The sequence below is a fragment of the Falco rusticolus genome, chromosome 6, assembly GCF_015220075.1.
Source record: "Falco rusticolus isolate bFalRus1 chromosome 6, bFalRus1.pri, whole genome shotgun sequence".
NCBI classification, from domain to species: Eukaryota; Metazoa; Chordata; class Aves; order Falconiformes; family Falconidae; genus Falco; species Falco rusticolus.
Window position 1 is genome coordinate 17735158 of NC_051192.1, and position 24189 is coordinate 17759346.

At 53.5% G+C, this 24189-nt stretch overlaps 1 protein-coding gene across 2 annotated transcripts in view; it reads left to right on the plus strand.

The window, feature by feature from the left end:
* The first annotated feature begins 3341 nt into the window (after positions 1-3341).
* Positions 3342-24189, plus strand: part of SELENOI (selenoprotein I) — a 31595-nt gene continuing 10747 nt past the window's right edge. For both annotated transcript variants that reach the window (XM_037391491.1, XM_037391492.1), the window contains exons 1-4: positions 3342-3473; positions 21720-21788; positions 22108-22216; positions 24052-24126. In XM_037391491.1, the coding sequence (XP_037247388.1) occupies positions 3426-3473; positions 21720-21788; positions 22108-22216; positions 24052-24126 (301 nt within the window). In that variant the 5' untranslated portion in view covers positions 3342-3425. The remainder of the gene's footprint in view (positions 3474-21719; positions 21789-22107; positions 22217-24051; positions 24127-24189) is intronic.

Sequence of the window (24189 nt, forward strand, 5' to 3'; positions counted from 1 at the left end):
TACTTTTCATGTAGAAAGTACTTGTCACACTTAAAAAAAGGGCTGCAGGATCTGAAAGCAGCTCAACATTGGCTGCAAGCTGTGCTGTTTTGCTTTTCAGTATTACCATTCCTTTATTGATTCCTTATTGATAAGCTGAGTGCGTCACTCAGACCCATTGCTGTTCTGTCTCTGATGTTATTTAAGCAGTGAACACAACAGCCTCTGTGGGTTTCAGTCAGGGGTCCTCAAACTACAGCCCGCGGGCTGGATACAGCCCCCCAGGGTCCTCAATCCGGCCCCCAGTATTTACAGAACCCCCCCGCCCCCCCCCCCCTTTACAGAACTCCCCCGCCCCCTCCCCCCCCCCCCCCCCCCCCCGACGGGGGGTGGGGGGGAAACCAAGCAGCCGCAGATGACTGCCTGCCACTTCACCCACATCGTGCCGGCCCCCTGTTTAAAAAGTTTGAGGGTCCCTGGTTTAGGTGGTGGTTTAACTCTGTGTCTATGAGGTTTATTCTCATACATTTAGCTAAGCCATTCCTACACAGGTGCCTGGCCTGGCGAACTTTCCTCCAGCTCTTAGCCACAATTACAAATGCTCTTGCCATTTGCTTAGCTGTTAATCCAAAAGCCTTTGTATTAACAATGTTGAGAATTATGTATCTTTGCAGCTCCCTCAGCAGCTATAGGCAGTGTGTGATGTTAAGTGTTCATGCTGTCAAGACAGGCCAGTGGCAATGGGGCCGTGGACTGGAGAATATGTAACCAGCTGGGTCTGCACCAGTGAGAGGGTTCATGGTTTTTGCTGAGCAGTTCCTGATACACCTCTGGACATCCAAGGACAAGGCCCTCCTGGACAGCTGGCTAAAGTGATGATTCAGTCTAATCCCTTGTAGTCTTTGCTAATAAACTGGTCAAGTTGGACTGGTCTCTGTGTCCTTTATTTTCAGGTGAGCCACAGGTGTGTGTGACTTCAGTGTTTGTGCTTGTGAAGGTGGGCAGGTGGCAACTGCGTGATGGTCTGTGGAAGGGTGTGTGGAAGGCCAGCATCTGCTCCTTTCAGGCTGTCTGGTCAAGGACCTTCTTCAGTGTCTCAAGGGATAATAAGAAGGGGAGGAAGCCATAAACAAGAACATCCAGTTAAACAAATCTGACTGACAAATGATAAAGGAGGCGGCGGTAGGATCCAAGCCTGGTCAGTCACACTAACTGATGAGTGAGAGCACAAGAAGGTTTATGCCAGTGAGGTTACCTGATCGGGGAGTTGGTCAGCTGGGAAATTACAGGGAAAAAGGGGAATCAAACCCAAAATATACCAAGACACAGACCTGACAAAACAGACATGGAGATAATGACAGGAACCAAACCTCACTGGTGTGAGCATGCACTGCAATGACTCAGTGCCCATTATTGGTGAGACCTGTTTGTGTGAGTGGATTTGGGGCCAGCTACTGGGGTCAGACTGAGATATAGGTACCTCTGGCCCATGGTGTCAGCTATGGGAGTGAGAGGGGTCCCAGTGCAGCTACTGGAGTGAGAGTGAGGGTCTCAATGCCAGCTACTGGAACAAGTGGGAGTCTTTAACCTACAGCCACTGGGGTGGGAATAGTGTGTATGTCCTGAAAGCAAATGACCTGGGGGGACTGGTGGGTATGAGGTAAGTGAAGGACTGAGCACTGGCAGTTGAGGCAGGTCTGTGGGGCGCAGCCCACAGCTGGCTCCCTGGCTGCTGGGCAGGGAGTGAGTGTCTGTATCCCCCACACTAAATGTGTGTGGGGCGTGCATGCGAATTCACATTTTCTCCCACGTGTGCTGTGCACTGCTTGCAAGCTTTAGGTAATCTTCACCTTTCAGATGAAGATTCATCTTCTCCCAGCTCCTCCTCCAGCCAGTGCAGGGAGCCAGTACTCTATGCAGAGGCTCACACCTTCCAGCGTCTCTGCCAGTCCATCCTGGCCCACATCTCCCTCAGAAGGATCATCTGAGCTGTCCTTCCTCGCAGACATTGCTGTGGGGAGGAATGCAAACATGCCTTCAAAGTGACACAGGGATGCAGGATCTCTCCCTGCATGCAAGGTTTGTAATTAAGGTTCTTGGTGACACCGACTCGCTCAAAAGAAGTCATTAGGGAACGCAAAAGACCTGATGCTGTTGGGATGTGAATGTAAAGCTGGCAAGGAGCTGTCCAGTGGGGGTCTGTCTGATGCATACAGTGGGAAAGATGGGGGCTGGAGAAGGCAGGTGATGGGGCTGGGGTGGCAGGCTGGGAAGAGGCCTGGACAGTGCTGAAAGTGGAGATGGGGAAGCCTGAGTGCACCAACTTTGCTTTCACTTTCTCTTCTCCCCTTCCTTGCTTTATATTCTTCTCCACCTCCTTGCTTTATCCGTCCCAATCCCCCTCCCTGTGTGTGTGCCCCCCCCCCATCCCATGGGATCCCAAATATACACACTGCCCATAGGTTCCCCTCACCCCAGCTCTGCCCTACGTGCTCCTGAGGTTCTCTGGCTGGTCCTGGCCTGGGATGCCTGCCATCCAAACTGCATTGGGAAAGCACCCCTGCTCTGGTTCCCTGGGTCCACCTTTCTCTTTCACTTTCCTTTAAAGGAAAAACGAAAAAAGTGCAGCAAAACGCACAAGCAGAACAAGCAGGGCTGGGACCGAGCAGATGTTCCTGCGAGATGGGAAACTGAAAACGTTAATGCTTTTCTCTCCACTTGGTGGAACCCGTAAACCCCGGAATTCCCCATAGAACTGCGACGCGGGACGAGGCGCACGGGGGAAGATGAACCATAGAATCATTTCGGTTGGAAAAGACCCTTTAAGACCACGGAGGCCCACCGTTAACTCAGCACTGCCACGGCCCGCCGCCCGTCCCCTCGGCAAGGCCCCTGCCCCTTCCCCCCAGGAGGGGTTTCTTTTGAATCAGACACCTCGTCCGGGCCCGTAGCCGTCGGACGGAGAGGCGGGCAGCCCCCGGGCACAGCCAGGCTGCCCGCCGTGCCGGCCGCGGGCCCGGCCTCACCCGGGCGGGGAACAGCCCCCTCGCCTCCCCGAGCAGGGCCGGCCTCCTCACGGCCTCCCGCCGCGCAAAGGCGCCCGAAACAGGCCTGACTCGCCCTTCCCGGCGCTGGCGGCGGGGCCCACCCCTACGGGATCCCCCCAGGTCTTTATACCCCCCGCCAAAAGAAAACAAATCGCTTTTTAGAGCCGGCCCCTTAGCACAGGCCGCCCGCTCCGCTCAGAGCTGGCACCCTCCCGCCCGGCAGGGAGCGCCCGCCCTCAGCCCGCCCCGCGCCCAACGCGCGGTGGGCGGGGCGCCGTGACGTCACGACCACGCCGGGTGGGCCGTTGCGGCGGCGGGAGGCGGGCTACGGCGGCCGGCGGGGGCCTGGGCGGGCGGCGGCACCGGCACCGGGCGGCAGAGCCGGGCAGCGGGGCCGCCATGGAGTACGTGACCGCCGAGCAGCTGGCGGGTTTCGGCAAGTACAAGGTAACGGCGCCTCGAGTGGGGTGCGGGGGTTGGGGCGGCGGCGAGGGGCTCGGAGCGCGCCGCGGGGCCTGGCTCCGGGCCGGGGTTGTCTGAGGGGGCCGCCGGGCCCGGGCGGGGGCTCTCGGGGGTGCCCGGTGGGAGGGGGGTGGGGGGGCTGCGGTGGGGCCCAGTGCTCGGGGGGTGTGTGCCGCGAGACCCTGTGCCGTGGGGGGCGGGAGGTGCTGCGGGACCCCGGGGTTTGGGAGGCGGAAGGGGCGGCGGGATCCTGGGCTGGGGGAGGGGAGCTGCAGTAAGACCCGGGGTTGGGGGGGAGGGGAGCTGCAGTGAGACCCGGGGTTGGGGGGTTGGGGGGGGAGGGGAGCTGCAGTGAGACCCGGGGTTGGGGGGTTGGGGGGGGAGGGGAGCTGCAGTGAGACCCGGGGTTGGGGGGGGGAGGGGAGCTGCAGTGAGACCCGGGGTTGGGGGGGGAGGGGAGCTGCAGTGAGACCCGGGGTTGGGGGGGAGGGGAGCTGCAGTGAGACCCGGGGTTGGGGGGTTGGGGGGGGGAGGGGAGCTGCAGTGAGACCCGGGGTTGGGGGGTTGGGGGGGGAGGGGAGCTGCAGTGAGACCCGGGGTTGGGGGGTTGGGGGGGGAGGGGAGCTGCAGTGAGACCCGGGGTTGGGGGGTTGGGGGGGGAGGGGAGCTGCAGTGAGACCCGGGGTTGGGGGGTTGGGGGGGGAGGGGAGCTGCAGTGAGACCCGGGGTTGGGGGGTTGGGGGGGGAGGGGAGCAGGCAGTGAGACCCGGGGTTGGGGGGTTGGGGGGGGAGGGGAGCTGCAGTGAGACCCGGGGTTGGGGGGTTGGGGGGGGAGGGGAGCTGCAGTGAGACCCGGGGTTGGGGGGGGAGGGGAGCTGCAGTGAGACCCGGGGTTTGGGGGGGGGGAGGGGAGCTGCAGTGAGACCCGGGGTTGGGGGGGGGGGGGGGAGCTGCAGTGAGACCCGGGGTTGGGGGGGGGGGGGGAGCTGCAGTGAGACCCGGGGTTGGGGGGTTGGGGGGGAGGGGAGCTGCAGTGAGACACGGGGTTGGGGGGTTGGGGGGGAGGGGAGCTGCAGTGAGACACGGGTTTGGGGGGGGGGGAAGCTGCAGTGGAGCCCTGTGCCGTGGGTGGGAGGTGGGGGCTGCAGCAGGCCCTGGCCCCGCAGCACAGAGCTCTGTGGGGTGGGGGTGCCATGCATTGGAAGGGTGGTTATATGAAGCGTGTGTGTCCCACCACCACTGTCCCACCATGGGGTGCGGTGAGATGTGGGGCAGCCTGGTGGGTGCTGGGTGCAGGGCCTGCCCCATGCACTGTTCCCCAGGTGGGCCGTGCGGAGAGCTGTGCAGTGGGGGCCAGTGCAGTGTGGTGTAATGAAATGCTTTTCCCCTCTTCCATCCCCCAAAGCTGTTTCACGGAGGCGGGGGGGGGGGGGCAGGCTTGGATGCCATGAGGACCCTTGCGATCACAGTGTGACTGTGTGAAGGTGTGGCACCTTGTTCTCACAGGAGGGGACAGAGGGGCCGTAGTGTACCCTGCAGTGAGTCAAGGGGTGTTTGCCCGCAAATTGGACACTGCGGCCTGTTTCCCAGTGGGGTCAAGGATGCCGTGTGCGATGCTGCGGGGTATGATGTCCAGCAGCAGTGCGAGCCTGTCAGCATGCCAGGTGGGCACCCCCAGGCTGTTTGCCCCCGGGGTGTGTGTGCAGGCTGTGTGCTGTGTAGTGGGGTCCAGCGTGGGGACAGCAGAGCACGGGGCAGGGGCAGTGTCATCGCACACTGACTGTACTCCTCAGGCCACGCTCCTGGCATGGGGACACACCTTTGTGTTGTAAGTACAGCACAGTACGATGTTACCGAGTGCGGTGTGATCACATTCAGTGCATGTGCCCCCAGTCTGTTCCTGCAAGTGAGGGGCATTGCCAGGCACTCTGTGTGGGTGCAGGAAGGAGCTCTGTGTGTGTGTGAGATAGCATTGCGGTGGGAGCAGGGCCAGCACAGGACCACCCCCCATGCTCCCCCAGGGCAGGACCATGTTGCTCCTGCTGGGTGGCTGCTTTCTGCAGTGTCAGACCCACAGAAATGTGTCAGACCTCATCCCTGTCTCCTCGTGTGAGTGTGCCAATCTGCCTCTCATTCAAAGCACTGGAAGCCTTTGAAGGAAGCTGCTGTAAATGCCAACAGGCTCTGCTGTGGCAGCTTAAATCCCTAGGGACTGATTTTGGGCCAAAGTATGTGGCATCCTGAACACAGGGCAACGCTGGATTGCATGTTTATGTGGAAGGGAGGGTGTTTGCCATATTTTTTCTTCTCCCACACCATGAAGCTAAAATGTTTCACTTCGCCTTCTTTGCTTTGCTCTTGTTCTAGGATCCATTGCATTGGGCCATGTTGCAGTCATCCACCCAGGGTATTTTATGGGGTGTCATTTAAGCATGCAGGACAGTTGCAACAAGTCTGACGCATTGAGGGAGCAAAGCTTCTCCTGGAGCAGTCTGTGGGGGCAGGAGTGGTCAGGGCTTGCTCATGCTTTCCTTTTGCACACTCAGAGCTTATGAGGTGGAGTTAAATGGACTTGGTAGAGCAAGTTTGACCAAGTGACCGGTTGTATGGGGTTCCCTGTGGAAGATTGATTATGTGGGGATTCATCAGTAAACTTTTAAGTGTGTTTAGAAAGGCAGTGAAAGATAGCGGTTTTGTGTGGGTATTGGAAGAAGGTAAGCGAAATGCACTCAGCTTTGAGCCAAACCTTCCAAAGTGAATAATTTTACTCGTGCAAAGACAATGATTTTGCTTGAAGAATCACAGAATGGTCAGGTTTGGAAGGGACCCCTGGAGCCCACCCCCTGCTCAAGCAGGCTCTCTTACAGCAGCTGCACAGGATCACATCCAGGTGGGCTCTGAATGTCCCCAGAGAAGGAGACTGGGCAGCCTGTCCCCGTGCTCCGTCACCCTCAAGGGAAAGAAGTTTTTCCTGCTCTCCCCACGGAGCTCCCTGTGCTGCAGTTTGTGCCTGTTGCCCCTTGTCCTGTCGCTGGGCACCGCTGACAAGAGCCTGGCCCCGGCCCCCTGACACTGGCCCTTAAGGTACCTGTGTGCATCGCTCAGGTCCCCTCTCAGCCTTCTCCTGCCCAGGCTGAACAGCCCCAGCTCCCGCAGCCTTTCCTCACCAGGGAGATGCTCCAGTCCCCTAATCACCTTTGTACCCTCTGCTGCAAAGAGGAAGAGACTAAAGAGGGAGACGCTTGTGTCTTCAGCCTGTTTCCAGTAGTGCCTGGAGGGGTTTGTGGTATTGCTGCCTTCCCTTTCAGTACCTGTGCTGTGAGAAGGGGGTCTCCACCCTCTACAGTTGGTGCTGGCAGTTGGAACTTTGAAGGGTCCAGATGACTGCAGCAACCTTCTTGTTTATGTAGCAGGTGCTTCTGATGGAAATGTTGCAGTTAAATCTATGAACAGGATCCTGAATGCAGAGCAGGGTGAAGAGGTAGATCCCATCTAGCCCATAAAGCACAGCGTGAGCAGCATTGGCCACTTACTGTCACCAGTTACACTCTGGTGTTGTGTTTACTGGCCTTGGTTTCAGATGGCATAGGGCTGAATTGTGTAAACAGGTCTCTGATAGAGGTACCACTCCCTGTACCAGCCTGGCACAGTTGAACCAAGAGGCAGAGGCCAATAAAGCTGCATATGCCCCGAGGTCAGGAGTGTGTTCTTACTGGCAGAAGTAGCGTGTCTTGAGAGATTGTGGTTTTACTGCGTCAACATGGACTTTGATAAGAGTGGGCAGGTTCTCACCTGGCACTCAAAGAGCATCATTTCTGCCCTTTGCTGATGCCTCATCGTTGTGTACTCATCGGAGCTGTGCGGTACTAGCAGTGTGAGCACCTGCAGGTGAAAGCGCTTTGCTGGGGATGGCAATAAGGTGTTTTGAGGAAAAACAATTCTGTAGGAGGTAATGAAGTCAGGTCTCCCTGTAGCACTCCTTCCCTACATGTCTTGTTTGCTTGGGGAGCTTTTTTTTCTTTGCTATTTTAGCCTTGAGAAAGTGGCTGATCCAGGCACAAATCTCTGATACTGAGTCACATATTCCAGCCTTGCTTTAGGCATTGAGGCTTGTTGTGCTCTGCCCTTTCCTTGCCTTGAGGGTGCAACTCTAGGTCCCTCACTTCTGTGATGATGAAAAGCCGGTTGTTCTGGGTTCGACTAACTGATTTTGCCCAGAAAACTTCTATAGCAGCATAAACTGTCAATCCCAAATTCAGAGCAAGAAGGAGCATGTGGGATGTGTATGTATGGCAACGCAAAATAACGGGAGAGTAATTTAGCTGTTGCTGACCTGTTTTCTCTGCCTCATCCCCAAAGTGGGCCTGTGTTTTTAACCTTAGTGGAAGAGGTCAGTGTGTGGCAGCAGCACAGCAGGTCATCTGAGAAGGTGGCTTGTGTTATGTAATTTGAATATGTACCTGAAGCCAGGATAGCTGGAAGGCAGCTAGGACCAGCGATTGTTCTTAGGCAGGACCAGCCATAAAGGGGATGTGTGGTCAGAACCAAACCTGCTGCAGGAAGACTCTTCAAGTTCCTACTGCAAACAGCTCTGCAGCCTTTGACTTTGCTTCAGCCTTTAAGCTATGCCTGGCAGAAGCTCTGCAGCCTGTGCATGATAGATTTGGAGAAGAGCAAACAGATGTGGGGTGGGGTGTGTGTGTGTGTGGAGGAGGCAATGTGTGTCCAAGGGAAGGAAGATGTCCTTGGAGAGGAGATGGTGTCCCTGGAGCTGATACAGCAGGAGCGCAAGAGCTTCATGCAAGATGATCCACAGCTTTCTGTAGCCCTGGCTGGTTTGCTCCTCCCGTTGCTGCCAGGAGCACATATGGGAAGTGCGAGTCAGGAGTCCAGATGGTTTTAGCTTTGCGGCGTGCACATTTCTCCTGGCTGGGGGAGAGGTAGGTGTATGCTCCTTCTGTCAGAGCCTGGCTTGGTGCCATGGGTGGTAGGGGTGCAGGGGGAACCATCCTTTAGCTGCTCTTGAAGGGGCACTGAAGAGCTCCGCCACCTGAGGAAGCTGTGCAGTGAAAAGTGCAGTGCTCTCAGAGTTTTTAATTGTACCTCTAACACTTCTTCAATAGGAGACTGTGTGATTTGGGTGTAGCGGGTGTACCTTTGGAGACAGTTTAAGTTAAGTTAACCTAAAATAGGAAGGAAAGGTTTCTCTGCTAGAACGTCGTTTGTATTTAATGTGTTACAGCCTTGCCTGGCAGCAGCGTGCAAGGCTTCTCCCAAGGGGGTGCTCTATGCGGCTGTTGGAGAGCCGGACAAATTCTGTGCCTGCTCCAGCACTTCCTCTGGCTTGTCAGCCTAGTGCAGATGATCGATGCTTCTAGCAGGGCGGAGGTCTTGATATCAAAAATAAAAGGTTGGTTTTGAGGCTGTAGAGCAGGATGCATGTGTCAGTCTTCTGAAGAAAAACAAACCAGACACTCCGCTGTTGTTAGCGTTGAGTGTCCTCTGCCAAAACCAGATGCTCCGTTACTGTTAAGTATAGAATGTCGTCTGCCAAGAAAGATGCAGCCGGGCACTGTTATTTTGGTGTGTAAACCTTGCAGTTGGATGCCAGAGGTCATGATCTGCTTCTTAAAAACCTGTCTGCAAATTGCTTTCTGGCAGGCTTCTGAGCAACCTCCTCCTATAAATTTACAGTGAGGGGGAAAATGAGACCATCTGGAACATTCACAGAGGTGTCTGCTCCTACTCTGCTTTCTCTAGGAGAAAGACCTGGCCCTTTCTTCCCTCCAGACTGCCTCTGAGTCCTGTTTTCACAGAGAAACCCAGACAGCTCTCCCTTGTGCAGGTTGTCTCTGCCTTTCCTGCATGTGAAGCCCAGAGCTGGATGCAGCGTCTGAGTTGCAGCATTGCCAGCGCAGTGGAGACGGGAAGGATGGCTTTATGCTTTGCGTACAGCACTTGTAGTACTTCTGCTTGTGTGTCTTGATGAGCTTCATGTTGCTTTCTGTAGCGTTGTGACTGTTAATGGCTCATTTCAGCGGGTCAGGTGGCTGCATTGGCAGCTGCCACAGTGCTAAAAGCAGCTGTGGAAAGTGAAAGCACTGCAACTTCAGCATTCTGTTAGTTACAGATGGCTTCGATGGTTTGTCGCTGTCTTTCTGTATTCCAGTCACGTGCCCTGCATTTTCTGTAGCCTTTCCTTGCCCAGTGTTGTCTGAGCTGCTTGTGATTCTGTTGTGTTCAGCTCTACCCTGTGGGATCCTGCGTTGTACTGGTGTCTTCTGGTGTGATGGAGTTGCTGATGACTATTCCTGGGGCATGTCTTACTGTCTGATGTGTGGTGGCTGTGCGGCTATTTCATCCAGCTCACACAGGAGCAGGGAAAGTACTCGAGTGAAGAGTGCTCTGTGTGAGGCTCTGGCTGTGTAAGTCATCTCTGCTAGTGTGTTTTCCTCACTACGTGAGCTGAGTGGAAGTGCAGGTGTGAGCCTCTGTTGTGATGCCGTCTGGACCTTGGGCTTTCCTTAAGGGTGCATGTTATCCTCAGGATTAATCGTTTGGGGGAAACACCAGCAAAGGAGGACGTGGAAGTGCTGCTCCTTACACATGGACATGAGAGGGAAAGCAATGACGTGTCGTGTTTGGGTCCAAAGGTGGGACAGACGGGTGCCTCACCCCAGAAGCTTTGAGAGAAAGTGTGAGTTCAGTAAGAGGGAAGTGAATTGGGGCTTGGGAAGTGTCTTTTTGTAGCAAAACTACTGCACCTTAAAATCCTTCCATTTCTGTGCCCTTGCTGCCAAGGAGGAGCTGGTAATGGCAGCCTGTGGGTAACACACAGCTGGCAGTGGCACAGGGGAGGCTGGTGGCAGCCCACTTGCTGGTGGCTCTTGTGAAGAGGTTCTTTGTCCTGTTACCCCTGTGGGCGGTAAAATGAAGTCCTCTTGGTGTCTGCTGCCACATGCTTGCTGGGCTGAGGTTTGGGAGCAGCCAGCAGTGCTCACGTGCTAGAAAAAGTGTCCCGACTAGCTGCTCATCCCAGCTTCTCTTTGCAGCAGCCTGCACCTTGCTGTGGGTTTGGCTGGTGACATACGGTGAGCTGGTTCCATTCTCCCAGCCCAGAGGGCAGTTATCTCAGAAGGTCCCAGCCTTGCACTCTTACTGAGGCACCCAGCATAGAGCTGCCCAGAGCAGGCATTACAGGATGGCTACAGCAGCAACGGGTGACATCTCTTGTCTTGGGAAAGGACGGCTCTTCTCCAGCCACGTGTTCCTGGTGGTGAAGGCATCTGTTACTGAGCATAGCTGTGTGGCTGAGAGCATGGAAACCCTGTGGTGGTTTCATACCTAGCAAAGACTGTACCAGTAGTGCTGGTCTGTTATCCCAGTAAGAAAGTCATTTGAACTCTGTAAGGTGCCATTTAAAATGCTGTTTATTAGAGCTAACACTATAAGGAGAGAGTAATATAGATAATTTTGCATTCCTTTTAGATGGCGGGACCCCCCAGGTGGTGTAGCGTCAATTGGGCCTCCAATCCATGTGCAGTGTGCTGAGCAGACCCTGTCCATGGAAGATATTTCCCATATTTCAATCATTTGAGCTACTACAGAATTTTCTTACAGGAAGACAACTCAATTCCTCATTTCCCGAGTCAGGTGGAATCAGTCAGATTCAGTTTCCAGATGGAGAGTGTTCACAGAGCCTCTTGCTGCACTCCTAGATAAAGGCAAGGACATGCAGGTGGCCCAGTCACTGATGCTGTGCCCGCAGGCTCTTCTGCTGCCACAAAATGGCTGAGTTTATCCTGCCGCTGAGGGGTCTGTGCAGCACAGTGCAGGCCTGGGGACAGTCACGCTGACTGCGATGTGGGTCACTGACTCTTGGGTGTACAGAGGTCTCCTGGTCAGGGTCACTACAACGGGTTGGGTTTGCAGTATGTCACGCACGGTTGTCCTGCAGTATCAGATGAGACCTTGACTTGGGAGACCCCATGCACTGAATGCACCAAAGGGCTGTAGGCATCTAGCATAAAGGATTTCTTTTTATTGTGGAAAGTACTTTCCTCCTGGATGCTCTTCTCTCTTTTCCGCACCCTTCTTCCAGGTGGGAACCTCTGATCTCCTGGGCTGTCACCAGCCTGAGCCAGCACCAGCAGCAGACCTGCCAGGCACTGCAGATCCATGAGTTGTGTGTGTATCACACTTTGGCTGTTTGATTAAACACTTTCTATAGGTCCCTTAAGCAAACAGCAGGAAGCAGGACTGCTGGTCCCATGTGGGGCCCTCTCTAAAGAAGAGGACGCTTTTCCCCTCAACCAGCCTCAAGAAATCCTCTTGTCTTCAGACTTCCAAGTGCCGTGTAAAGCAGGGCTACAGATGCTGCGCTGTAGGAACCAGATGGCTGGAAGCAGTCCCTGGCAGGCTTTTATAGGCTGCTCTGGAAATACAAGCCCTAAAGAGATCTCTGCAGGGTTTCATCTGCTGAGCAGAGGCACCAACGTATGCCAGTGGCAGTTCAGACCAGTGGAACAACAACAAAACTGGTTGTGAGAGCAGCAGAAGGGAAGGCTTTTTGATGCTAGCAATGTGGATGTGAGACTTGAGCCCATGGTGATTAAAAGGCCAGTCTTCATCACCCACAAACAGCTTGCCTTGTCCTTAGCAGGAAGGGTGTGAAGGAGGGGAAGCCTTTGAGCTCTGCTCATGAATCAATTAACTCCTTCCCAAGGGCTCTTTTAATTGCTCTGAGACTCTGTGTTCGTGTGTGTGTCTGTCTTTAAACAGCACGCAGCTTCCCAAGGTGCTGCTCAGCTGTGCTGTGCTGCAGAGGATGCTGTGAGGAAGTCCGGAAGTCCTCCTAGACCCCATGACTTCCAAGATAGGTAGCTGTAAGTCAGAGGTGTTTTCCTTCTTTTTTCTCCTGTTCTGTGGAAAGTTCAGGGTTTTGAACTTCTGCTTGGCTTGATGTGTCCCTTGCAGCTCTTGGGGTCTGAAAACTGCCCAGCTGCCATGGTTGGAGGAGATGGCAGCAGCACTTACAGGTTAACTGGAAATGATCTGGCTCATGAGCCTTGGCTGAGCTTTTGCTCAGCTAAGCAGTGAGATGAGGGTAAGGGATTTTTCTTGCTTTCTAGAGACACTTCTGATGCGTTGTAAGGTTTTGATGAATGATGAGCTAGTTCCGCTCCCGGGACTTAGTCTGTATGTGTTTACATCTCTTCATCTTGAACAATCCTGAAATTGCTGCTGGCAGCTTGGGGTGCTGTTTGCTGCTGCCACAGGTCTGGTTTCTAAGTGGTGCCTTTACAGGTTATTAATGATACTGAATCATGTTTTGGTGAGGGATTCCCAGACTGTTTTTAGCCACACAGTGGCAGTGATGAAGTCCTTTGTGGTCGGGGACCTACTGCTACTTCAGTCCACAGTGGGTCCTGTAGGAGGAACTTTGAACCTCTGTGGGTTGGTTTATGAGAAGATGACTCTCCTGGGGACATGTGGCTTGGCTGTATTGGCTGCCAGACAGCACATGCCTTGGCACAACTGTCACAACTTGTTTTGGTTGATGCTCAGGGGGTGAGGCTTGTGTTGCTGCAAACCGCCTCTCTACCCCTTCCTTCTGGGGAGGGGAGCTGTCTTTGGCTCCGTGCTGCTGATTGTGTAGATTTTTTTACTGCAGTCCATACCCTTAAAAGTGTGAGTTGGGGAGCCTGTGTGTGATGGGTGCAGGTAGTGGGGTCCTTGTCCTGTCCCACAGCAGGAGCCCTCCTGGCTCTTCTCTTGCTGTGCAGGTGAAGGATGGAACTCCTGCTCTGCCCAGCTGACTGCTGCCTGCATCCCTCTGCATGCTTTGCCCCACCTGAAACAGGAGATGGCTGTCCCCAGCTTGTGGTGGGGGACTTCTGCTAAAACCAGGTGCCTTTCTCATGGGTGTGAGTGCAGTGGAGGAGTAGGAAGCAGCGCACAGCAGCCTTTTGCTGCTCAGGTTCCCTTTAAAAACAAAAAGAAAAAAATAACGTTATTTACTCTGCATTTTTGCTTTGGATACCTGATAGATTTTTACACGCACCTTTCTCCTTTGCTGCCCAGCTTGGGCTCTTCTGTGCTGGTTGTGTGCACCTCCTGCAGTCTCTGCACGGAGCAGGCAGCTGGCTGAGTGCTCCAGCTCCGCTGTGCTCCCCCGTCCCTGTTGTCAGTGTCAGCACAGAGCCGTTCCCAAACTGAGTGACCACGGGTATGTGGAAAGGAAGGAGTAGCTGAGGTGGGTGACACTAAGTGTTGCTGGTGTATTTGGCTGTTTGACCCTTTTCCATGTGCTGGAGCAGCCTCCCCAGCTCTGTCAGGGCCAGGCTGGCAGGTAGCATGTGCTGGAGAGCTGGGTTGCAGCTCTTGCTTTGAGTGTTTGCCCAGTGTTGCAAGATGTGTAAAGCATTCACTTAAAAATGGCGTAGGCTGCTTGTCAGTCCATCTTGGGTCTTTTTAATTGCACTGGAAGTTCACTGCAATGTTTATTGGTGCGTGTTGAATCTTGGCTACAATGAACATCACAAAAGTCGCTCTCTGCTAATTAGCAGCAAGTATTTGGCTGTTAGGACTGTTTGGGAGAGAACCGGAGCACATTGTGGAAGTTAAAATATCACTTCCCATAGCTGGCTCAGAAAATGGCCCTGTGTTATTAGGGCATGTATAATTGGCCTCACTTGCTGTGCTTCAAGTCTTGCACAAAGCAGAATGGTTGGGGCTTAGGAAGTAACACATCATTTTTCTGATAATTCTGAATTTTCTCCTGTTGGAGAGGTGGGACAAGGGATATAGAGAGGCAGGGTGTTATCTGCTATAGAGGGTTGCGTGCTTTGGAAAAAAAATACTTAATTTCTGCCTTTCATATACTCTGTCGCAACTCGAAGGTAGTCTTCCTCCTCCTTCCCTGAAGTGCCTTGCTTCATCTGTAAACATCTCCTGATGTGCGTGGGCTTGTGTTTTGCTTTGATAGGTATACTTAAAAGTTCAACTTGGTTTCTTTTTCTAGGGATTGTAACAAATTCTCTTTTCTTGCACTGACTTGTGTATTCTCCTGGTTGGTGGGCTGACATCAAACCCAGCTCTTTCCTGAATTTGGCCCAGGTCTGCCTGGCCTTGTTGTCCTCTGGAAAAGAGACTGGGGCTGCGGTCTTGCAAGTGTCTGAGGCTCCCTGATGGCTCATGGCCTCTGTGAGGGGCAGCCCAGCCTCGAGAGGCCAGTTCATCTCAGTGACCCAGCAGGAAATGGGTTTTGGGATAGTCTGCTGGGACCCAGTGCCCTCAGGAGAGCACAGGGTGGATGTTGAAGTGTGCCTGGGGATTGCAAGTGGCTGCTGCCTTCTCCCCTACCCCCTTGCCCAGGTTGCACTGGTCCCTTCTGTTCTCCTTGGGCACCAGGCTTGCAAAACTAGTTTGACACACACACACACACACACTTAGGTACTTCATGCATGTCCAAAACAGCTATGGCATCAGTAGCAAAGTCTTTTCACTGTCAGTGTTATTGTAATGGGTTTCCTGTTAGTGCATTTTTGCTTCTGCCTTTTCTCCCTTCCCCCTGTTTTTCCTTCCCAGAGTGGCTGCTGTGATCCTTCAATTCCCACTCCAGAGGTTTGTCACTGGCTGATCTTCCTCTAATTGCATCCTTGCCTTAGGTCCCTGAAGGTTCATCTTTCCCACTCCAGTGCTCACCATCTGTGCATCCTTTCTGCAGCTGATCACCTCGAACTGTAGCAGAAATGATGACCCATATTCATGGATATTTAATGCTTCCAAACAGAGAGAGCTCCTGGATGCAGCCGAAATTGGCAGGCTGCTCACTGAAGCCTGCCATCAACATCAGGTCTTGCTTCACATTACGTATCCACAGGGAAATGATTTCCCCCTTCACCAGAACGATGATGGGATGGGGTTGGGACTCTGTGGTAGGGTGGTGGTGGCTGCCTGCTTAGTCCCACTGCAGGGTGACCATGGTGCCAGCACAAGAGCTCCAGCCCTCTGTACGAGTTAGCTGGAGCTCAGGTAGCCGAGGATCGATTTGAGTGTGGATTCCCAGTCAGATGAGTCTTCTTAAGGTGAGCTCCTGGGGTACACCACAGGCAGGTCCTTTTGTGAGCCACGGTGATGGAGAGCAGAGTGAGTCTTCACTATGAGGGTGGCGAGGCGCTGGCCCAGGCTGCCCAGAGCAGCTGTGGGTGCCCCATCCCTGGCAGTGCTCAAGGCCAGGCTGGACGGGGCTGGGGGCACCCTGGGCTGGTGGAAGAGGTCCTTGCCTGTGGTGGGGGTTGGGATTAGATGACCTTTAAGGTCCCTTCCAACCCAAGCCATTCTATGAGTCTGGCCTGTGGAGGGACCTGGGTTAGGCTGGGTGGAAGTGTGCTGTGTGTCAGCTCTGCCTGGGCCACTTGCTGATGCTTTGTATCCAGACATGCTTGTTCTGTCCCTCTGCGGTACCTCTGCTCTGAGGCAGAGCTGTTGCCCCCATGAGCATTGCTATTCCTGTTGCTAGTTCCTCTGGCTGGAGCGGGGCCATTGCTGCGTGCTCCCCAGCCACCATGCTGGTGATTATAAACATCTTTTCTGCCCCCTGGGCTGTGGGGAAGAACAAGTTTCTCCCTGATGCTAGTCACAATCAGCTTTGCTGGAGGTGTTGTCCCATGTCCGTGTTTGCAGAAGTCAGGGACAATCTCCCAGCTGTTGCCGGTGAGAGCTGAGGCTCTGAAGGTGAGAGAGTGTTGGCAGGGTGGAAATCTGGTTTTCCCAATGAATTTGCACACCCTGTAGGGCTTGGAGAGCAGGAAGGAGGCTTCTGCTCAGTGCGGAGCATCTTGAATTGCTGGATGTCTAAAACCTGCACGGTGAAAAACAGGCAGGAGGAGGGAAGCCACGCTGGCACTGAAGCTTGTGCTGCTGGGCAGTGTCTGCTGGCTGCTTGGGCAGTCCCTTCTACCTCAGAGCTGGCGGACGGGAATCCTTCGTGCTGTTTTCTGCCTGCTGGGCTGCTGCTGCTCGTGGTGGGAGCCAAACTTGTCAGCTTACGTGGTCATTGTGGGTTTACCACTGCCAATGTTCTTCATTCTTATGCCAGCTGAGAAATGACCTTAGAAATGATAAATAGGACTCGAGTTAATCAGTACCATTAAAGCACGATGTGACTTCTCATGCATCAGTGGAGTGTGAGCATGGCGCAAATGTGACTTGTTCGTGCTGGCATGGCTCTTCTCAGTTACATTTGCTGGGGTTTGTTGAGTTTGCTGCCTTCTGGCTTATCTCAAGCCTTGTGCCCTCTTTGCGCTTAAGGAGATTTGTAGGTAACAGCCTTATGGACTTGCTGGAGCTGCTCTTCTGAGGCTCCCTCTGCCCTGGTCCTGCCATCAGTGCAAGCAGTGAAACACGGGCTTGTGGCTGGCAGTGCTGGCTGCTGTGGACCTTGCTGAAGCACCTGTGAGCAAAATGGGGTGTACAAATCCAGCTTTGCTTGCTGTTGCTAGCACAGGTGCCCGTGTCACCAGTGCTGTCCTCCCCCTGCCCACCCTGGATCCATTTGAATGCCTGACACTAGTGCACCCAGGGCACCCATGCAACAATGTTTGGTCTGCCGCTGGCTACAGGTAACCAGATTAGTTGAAAGTGGAATTGTTTTTGTGGGCAGGAAGCCTATTAGTAGAATCTGAACTACAAATCTGTGTTTTTTCCCCTTTTTGGACACGTAATTGGATCTTTCAGAAACATCCTGGTTGCGTGATTAATGCTGTTTTTAAGCTGTATGAGCCATTTGTGTCTCTGAATCCCTTAACGATGCCAGTCAGCTCATGGCACTGTGGCAGCCGGGACCATCTGCCAGCTGTTGCGGTGCCTGGATGAAGTGGGAGGCTGAGCGACCCTGTGGTGGTCCTGGCATGGATGGGGCGCAGGAGAGGCTGATGCCACATGGCGTGAGTGATAAGATTATTGCTGTGAAGCTGGTTTTGGTCTTTTCTTAAGGAGTTTTAAAACCAAATCCCGAGGAGAGTGTCTGGGCTGGATTGGCTCCTTCCTGCAATTGTGAGGAGCAGTGCCTGCATACATGGTGCTATTTTAGAGCAGGGCCTGATAGAAATGCCTGTCTGCTTTGAGAAGGAGGCTCTGGGGTGTATGAAATTCCTTCTGTGCACTTGCACTTTTCCTTTGACCTCTCCCTGAAAAAGAGGGAGAAATCAGAGTCCTAGCTGGTGGTAGTCATTGGTCGTGATAGAAAAATGACTTGGAGAAGGGTAATGGTGATATGTGTGAGTCACTAGACCAATATGTAGAGATTCATAATGGAAAAGATGATGCTAATCTGCAGTGAGGATGAGGTGGGTGAATGACAGAGCTGGGTACTGTGCATGGTGGGCTAAAACACTGCTGTGTCTGTAGCCTCAAGAGTGCTTCTTTAGAGCAGCTGCAGCAGCTGCGTGTGAGATGAGCTCTGGGGGAGTACAAGCCCCCTCCCTCAACCTGGTGTGCTCGGGGGCTGTCGGGCCCCTTCCTCAGCTTTGTTCTGAGGCGTGAACATGTATGAACAGGCAGATGGAGACGTATCCTGAGCCCACATTCCCAGAGAGGGAATGTCGGTCTCCAAAAATGTTGGCCACAGAGGGGCAGACGCAGGAATGAGGAGCCTGGATGAGGGCTTCCTTCAAGGACAGACTGCTGCCTCTGTCACTGGGATGGTGTGACCTGTTGTTTTCCCACAGTGTGGGCTGGAAGGTGAGCAGCCAGAGGAGTGAGCTGCGAGTGAAGTGTCTCCACAGCTTGCTTTGCATTCAGCTCTGGCCACACAGAGGCCCCGTGCCCGCGGAGGTGATGAGCATGCCCATGTTGCCTGTCTTTGCCTGTCCCTTCTCCTTTGCCTGCTACCAGCATCCCTGTCAGCACTGCTAGCTTGCTGTCCCCTGCGGAGCATGTGCTGTGCAGGTTGTGACCCTCTTCATGCTAGTGCAGAAAAGTAGTCATGTTTGTAGGAAAGAAGCCAGGTGATGAAAAGCAGTTGCTGAGAGGCTGGGTCTGGCAGTTTTTGAGTTTTGTTGCTGAAGATGCCTGGGCAGATCATTGGTATTCTGGCAGGCAGCTCTTCTCGGCAGGCAGCCTTGTCTTGGCTGGCTGGGAGCGCTGTCCCTTAGGGTGGCAGGCAGCCTGGCGCCAGAGCCAGCCCCAGCTCGGTCCCTTCGGTCTGTTGGTGTCCTCTGAGCTGGCAGAGCCCCTACCTGCCTTGCTCAGCAGGCAGAGAAGCATGCCTTCAGGAGACCAGTTGAAGCTGAGGTGGTTGTACCTGCAAACCTCTCCAGAACACCTGCCCTCTCCCCTGAGAAACAGGTCATTCCAGGTCTTTGAGTTCTGCAACCAAGGTAGGAACATGTGGGACCATGGGGAAAAGCTGCTTATTGACTATTATCCCCAGCTTTTGTGGGGAGAGGGTAAAATTTCCTCGGACGTGGGCCTGGGGAGACTTCCCTGAGGCACCTTACAAACACGAGCATAGAAACTCCAGAGCGCTTCCCCTGCTTTGCTTCCAGCGTTGTCTGTTTTCTTGTTCCAGGCTGATTTGGGGATAATGAGATTTAATTGGTCTCCAGCTCTCCTCCTCCCCTCACCAGTGGTTCAAATCCTATTACCTCGTAAAGCATTTGGAATTCTGTCTCCTGAAATTGCATTAAGCTAGGATGGAAATTCCTTGCGGCTTAAACCTTGCGTCCATACGGCATGGACTTCAGGGCTTTGTTGCTGCTTGCTCTGTGGCTCTTACGGGCTTGCTGCCGTGGGGATGCAAGCGCTGGGGTTAACCCCCAGTGAGATGGACTGATCGATCATGGGGAGGGTGGGGAAGAGCTCGGCGGGGGTACAGAAATGCTTGTCAAGGATGGGATTCACCTAGTTGGGAACAAATGCTGTAAGCTTGTAGCCTGTGCGCTTAGAGCCCAGTGATGCCCCTTCCTCGAGCTGGCACCTGTCTTCTGGGGTGTTGGTTTGCCCTTTCCCACCACTTTATTGCCCAGTTTTGGAACAGACAGCCTGCCTCCAGGGGAGATGGGGTTTCCAGCTGAGGAGAGGAGCACAGAGGGAGGAGGAAGCCATAGGTGCAGAGGTGGTGCTAGTTCAAGGCCGTGGGGTGGGTGGGGACCTGGAGCTGCTCTCTGCTCATGGGTTTCCTTTTACCAGCCAAACTCCCCTTATATCCGTGGCAGCAGAGGCTTTGGTTGCTTCCCATAACACTGCTCATAAACTTGAGGTTACACTCACGTGGGGTGGTGGCAGGCGCCAATGCTGGGGAGCTGCAGGGGTGTTGTCCCAACCGTGGGGACAGCTGTGGGGTGGGTGCCAGGAGCTGCCCTGCTTGGCACTGAGCACGTGAGCCGAGGAGTTCCCTACGCTATTAATTTCTTCTTGGGGCTCTTATCAAAGTGTTACTTGCGGAAGAGGACTTTAGACAGGGTAATCTTTGCTAGGAGGGCGCTGTGACCTGGAGAGCAGATAACAGCTTGTGGTGCTCTTGAGAGCCAAACAATGTCAAATTTTAACTTTCTAGAAACTGTTTCGTGGCTTGTCTAGGTCTTTGACTTTTATTTCTGTTCTTATTGTCCCCCCTACATACACACCCCAGCCACCTCAAATGATCTAAGGGCAGTGGGATGGGGGGTAAGAGCTCTTCCTCCCCATTTCCCAAGAGCTGCAGCTGCCTCTGCAGAAATCTCAGCTCCTTAACAGGGAGGAGCCCTTCTGAGACCTGTCCTGCATGGGGTTACCCACAGGCCTCCTCCTGTTCACCTACGAGTCTTACCCCTCTGGAGATGCAAATTCCAGCTCACTGAGCTGGACGGAGACAGGGAGCAAAGATGCTGATCCTTCACCAGGTCAGTGGGCAACTGCTTCAAACAGCTCTGCCCTGAGTAAGGAAAACCGACATGGGTCTTGCCTCCAAACAGTGAAGTCTGTCACCCGTTCTACTACAATCACTTTGCTCCCTTGCTGGCCCCAGTCTCTGTCCCCACCTCCTGTGGTGGGGCTGTGGTGCCCATGAACCCGCTGAGGTCACCTGCATGGCTGCACTGGGAAGCTGGGGTGCCTCTGCCCCTCTCTTCAGTGTCAAATGACCCTTTATGCCTGAAACTGTGATGGGATGTGCGGGCTCCAGAGATACTTGTGGATGCATGGTGTTGTACAGGGTGTTCTGGTATCTGCAGGACAAGGGAGGAAGGGGTTGAAGACCTTGCTCATAAATACCTGCTCTCTTTTGTGGAGGAGAAAGTCTCTTCCAAGTGACTGGAGATGGGTGAGACAGTGATAGCTGCTATCTCAATGGGCTTAGTCCTTGACTGAAGCACACCAGCTTTTGTGCAGGACCTCTGGGGTCAGTCACTGGTTGTCTCTGGGTCACTCAGAGCTGTCAGCACAGGAACGTGTCCCTTGGAGCTCTCTGTTCGTATCCTGTCAGAGAACAGTCTCCTGTTTTGGGGACCCCACCAGGGGCACTGGCCTTCTGTAGCCTGTGGCAAAAGGGATGCTGGGGTGTGAAAGCTAAGGAGCCTGAAGACCAGCAGGGCTGCAGGAGTGGCCTCAGCTCTCATGGCTAGAGGGGAAGTCTCCCTCTGCCCTTCTGTGTGGCACCTATGGGTGCCGAGTCCAGAAGGTCCCTGGTCCTGCTCACCTTAGGGGACAGGACTTTGCAGGGTTGCTCAAGTAAGAGCATGCCAAGCTGTCCTCAGCAGGTCAGTCCCATGGAGTGGGTTCTTGGGGCCATGGGACTGTCACTTCTTCTTTGACTTGTCAAGAGTGCTGCCAGGACGGTCATGTGGCCGTAAGGGTGCAGGGCTCTGCTGGGAGTGTTGGCTGTGAAGGAGTTTGCACGTCTTTTAAGTCTCTTCCTGCCTTCTGAAAATGGTTGCAGTGAGCATGCTACCCACTCTTCCCATGGAGGCCTTCCCTCCAGAGGGGAGGCATTGGATGCAGGCATGACATGTGCACCTGAGAGCTGCCTCTCTGGGTCCATGGCCAGTGTCACAGGAGCTGGTGGGTGCTTTTCAGGTTGTTCTGTTTAGCGCCATCCCTGGTGAGACTCCATCCTTGACCCAAGTGTTCTTGCAATGCCAAGACTCAGGTAGCAGGTGTCCTCATGGAAAGCTCAATATTCTGGCCTTTTGCAAATGTTGGTGGAGCCCTAACTATTGAATTTTTCTGTTTTTCCCTTGTCGTTCACAGTATAGTGCCGTGGACAGCAACCCCCTGTCTCTGTATGTCATGCATCCCTTCTGGAACACGATAGTGAAGGTGAGACTTCATCCTGCCCTGAGTGGGACAGCAAAGCTCCAGTCACCACAAAGTCTCCTCTGTGAAACTGTCGACTGAAAAGCCCTGCTTCATTTGTGGTGCAACTAATTACGAAAGGTTGCTGCCTTGCAGCCTGCCCCGAGCTCACTGCATTGCTGCCTAAAGCTTCCTGCCGCCCTGTGGTATGCCAGATGAGACTAAACACTACTCTCTGATGCCCAGATGATTGTAACCAGGTCTCTGCCATGGCTCGGAGCAGCATGTGGTCCTTATTACACGTTTTAATGAGTTCATGTGTTCTTTTGCTGCTTTCCCATAGATCTTCCCTACCTGGCTGGCCCCAAATTTGATAACGTTTTCTGGCTTCCTGCTGCTTGTCTTCAACTTCTTCCTCATGGCATACTTCGACCCTGACTTTTATGCTTCTGGTAAGGCTGCATGTTCCTGTCTGGATGCAAAGCATCGGAGTGGTGCACTGATCAGAGTGGTGAAAACTCTCACCACCTCTGCTGTGACTCCTGGTGCTTGTGGATAAGGTCTCTTAGTCTGGGCCTTCCCAGAGGCAAGTGACTGTGCCAGAGGAGGGACAGAGTTGAGAGGCTGAACTCGCTGGCCTTAGTGACAAGGACTTGTCTGAATACAGCACCTTCCCTCTGGCTGCTGGAGAGACGTGCATCTGGCTGGCATCATGCGTGCAGGCGAGGGAAGAGGAAACAGCCAGCATCTCAAGTAGGAATTGGCTCTGCCTACAGAGCAGCCAACACTCTTTATTTTAAGATCTGACGGGATAATAGGGGAAAACTGCTTCCCTGAAGTCAGCTTGTAGAGTACCTTGTTCTTTGCATCCCAGTTAATTGCCTTCTTGCAAAAACATGCCAGCACCACATTCAGACTAACAAAGGCAAAGTCCTCTTTCTCGGTTTCACCGTTCTGTGTAAGGCAAGGGTATGCCCAGCTTTAAACTTTTTGACGGTGCCTATGTTCATCTGTTCGTGAATCCAAAGGTTCAGTTGTGTCCTCTTCCTCATGAGGGTCTCCCAGGGGAAAGATCAATACAGCATGATAGCTCTCAGTTATCAATAGCTTCCTCTCTATTTTTTTCTCCCTTTGCCCTTGCCCGGTTTGGTTTAGGTTGTCCAGAAGGTTTCATCCAGTTCTTCTAAAACTGGACCAATTATCAAAACAGTTAATTAGGAAAAATGCTGGTTTCTTGGGATTGCCTTTATTGGTAGGTAGACAAGCACTGTTCTTGATCTGCCAGGCTTTCAAAAGCTTGGGTGGCATCAGTGCTGTTAGCTAAAATTTGAACTGTGGTTTTGTTCGTGAGCCATGGGAAGAAAAGCTGACAGTAGCTCAAGGAAGGAAGCTCAATGTGAGAATCCCCAGGACAGCAGATGTCCAGAAACTTGGTCTCTGCCAAAAGGATGGTGAAGGTCATGCTTTGGGACCCTTTTACACACGTGTTTTATGTGTCCTGCTTGTAAAGAGAACTTTTCATTGTGCTGGTGAGACCTCCAGAAGCTTGTGCCTTGCCTCCTTGGGGGTGGTTTTGTAGAAGTGATGCTCTCCATTTACTGCTGGAAAGGCACCACCACGCTGCTTTAAGGAAACAGGAGGTGGCATTTCATGGAATCATTGTTTCCCCTAGGAGACCCCCATGGGCCCTCCTCCTTCGAGGCTGCTGCAAAGAAGCTGTGCCTCTTGGGGTTTTTCAGATGCACCTTTGGGCTCCCTGATTTGCAGACAGCTAAGCTGGCTACCTGCTGAAACAGTGCTGGAGATGTGATTAAGAAGGAACTCTTTTTCAACTGGCAGGACACAAGCTGGAGACTGGGTGGGGGGGATGCTGACAGGCTTCTATAGAGGCAGTGTGTCACCACATCTCAAAGAGGCTGTACTTAATGCTTTATGAACAAGTAGTTGAGGAGAGTCCAATCTGCATGCGCTTCTGTGGCATGCAGTTGGGCCACAGTTACTAGCTGCCATCACCAATTCTTAGATCTGGTGACTCTGGGGAGCTGGGGACAGAGGACAAATATGTCCTGGAAAGCAAAGTCCTTGGTGACCTAGTTTCACATGGTGTTGTGGAACAGCTCTGCCATCGTGTCCTGAAAAGCTAATATCTCAGTTTCACTGTTTGAGTTATATAGGTGCTTTGTCTTGGTGAGCTGCTGGTCCTTGTTGCTGTGCCTCTAGTGCCAAAATAAACCCACTGAAAGTATGCCCTGAGCTGTCCTGACTTGGATCCTTCTGATCTCTGCAGCTCCTGATCACCAGCATGTTCCAAATGGAGTGTGGGTCGTTGTGGGTCTCCTCAACTTCATTGCTTATACATTAGGTAAGACTTTTTCTAGTTGATTGTGGGGGGCTGTGTCTGTCATTCTGTTCGCGCTGCGGCTGC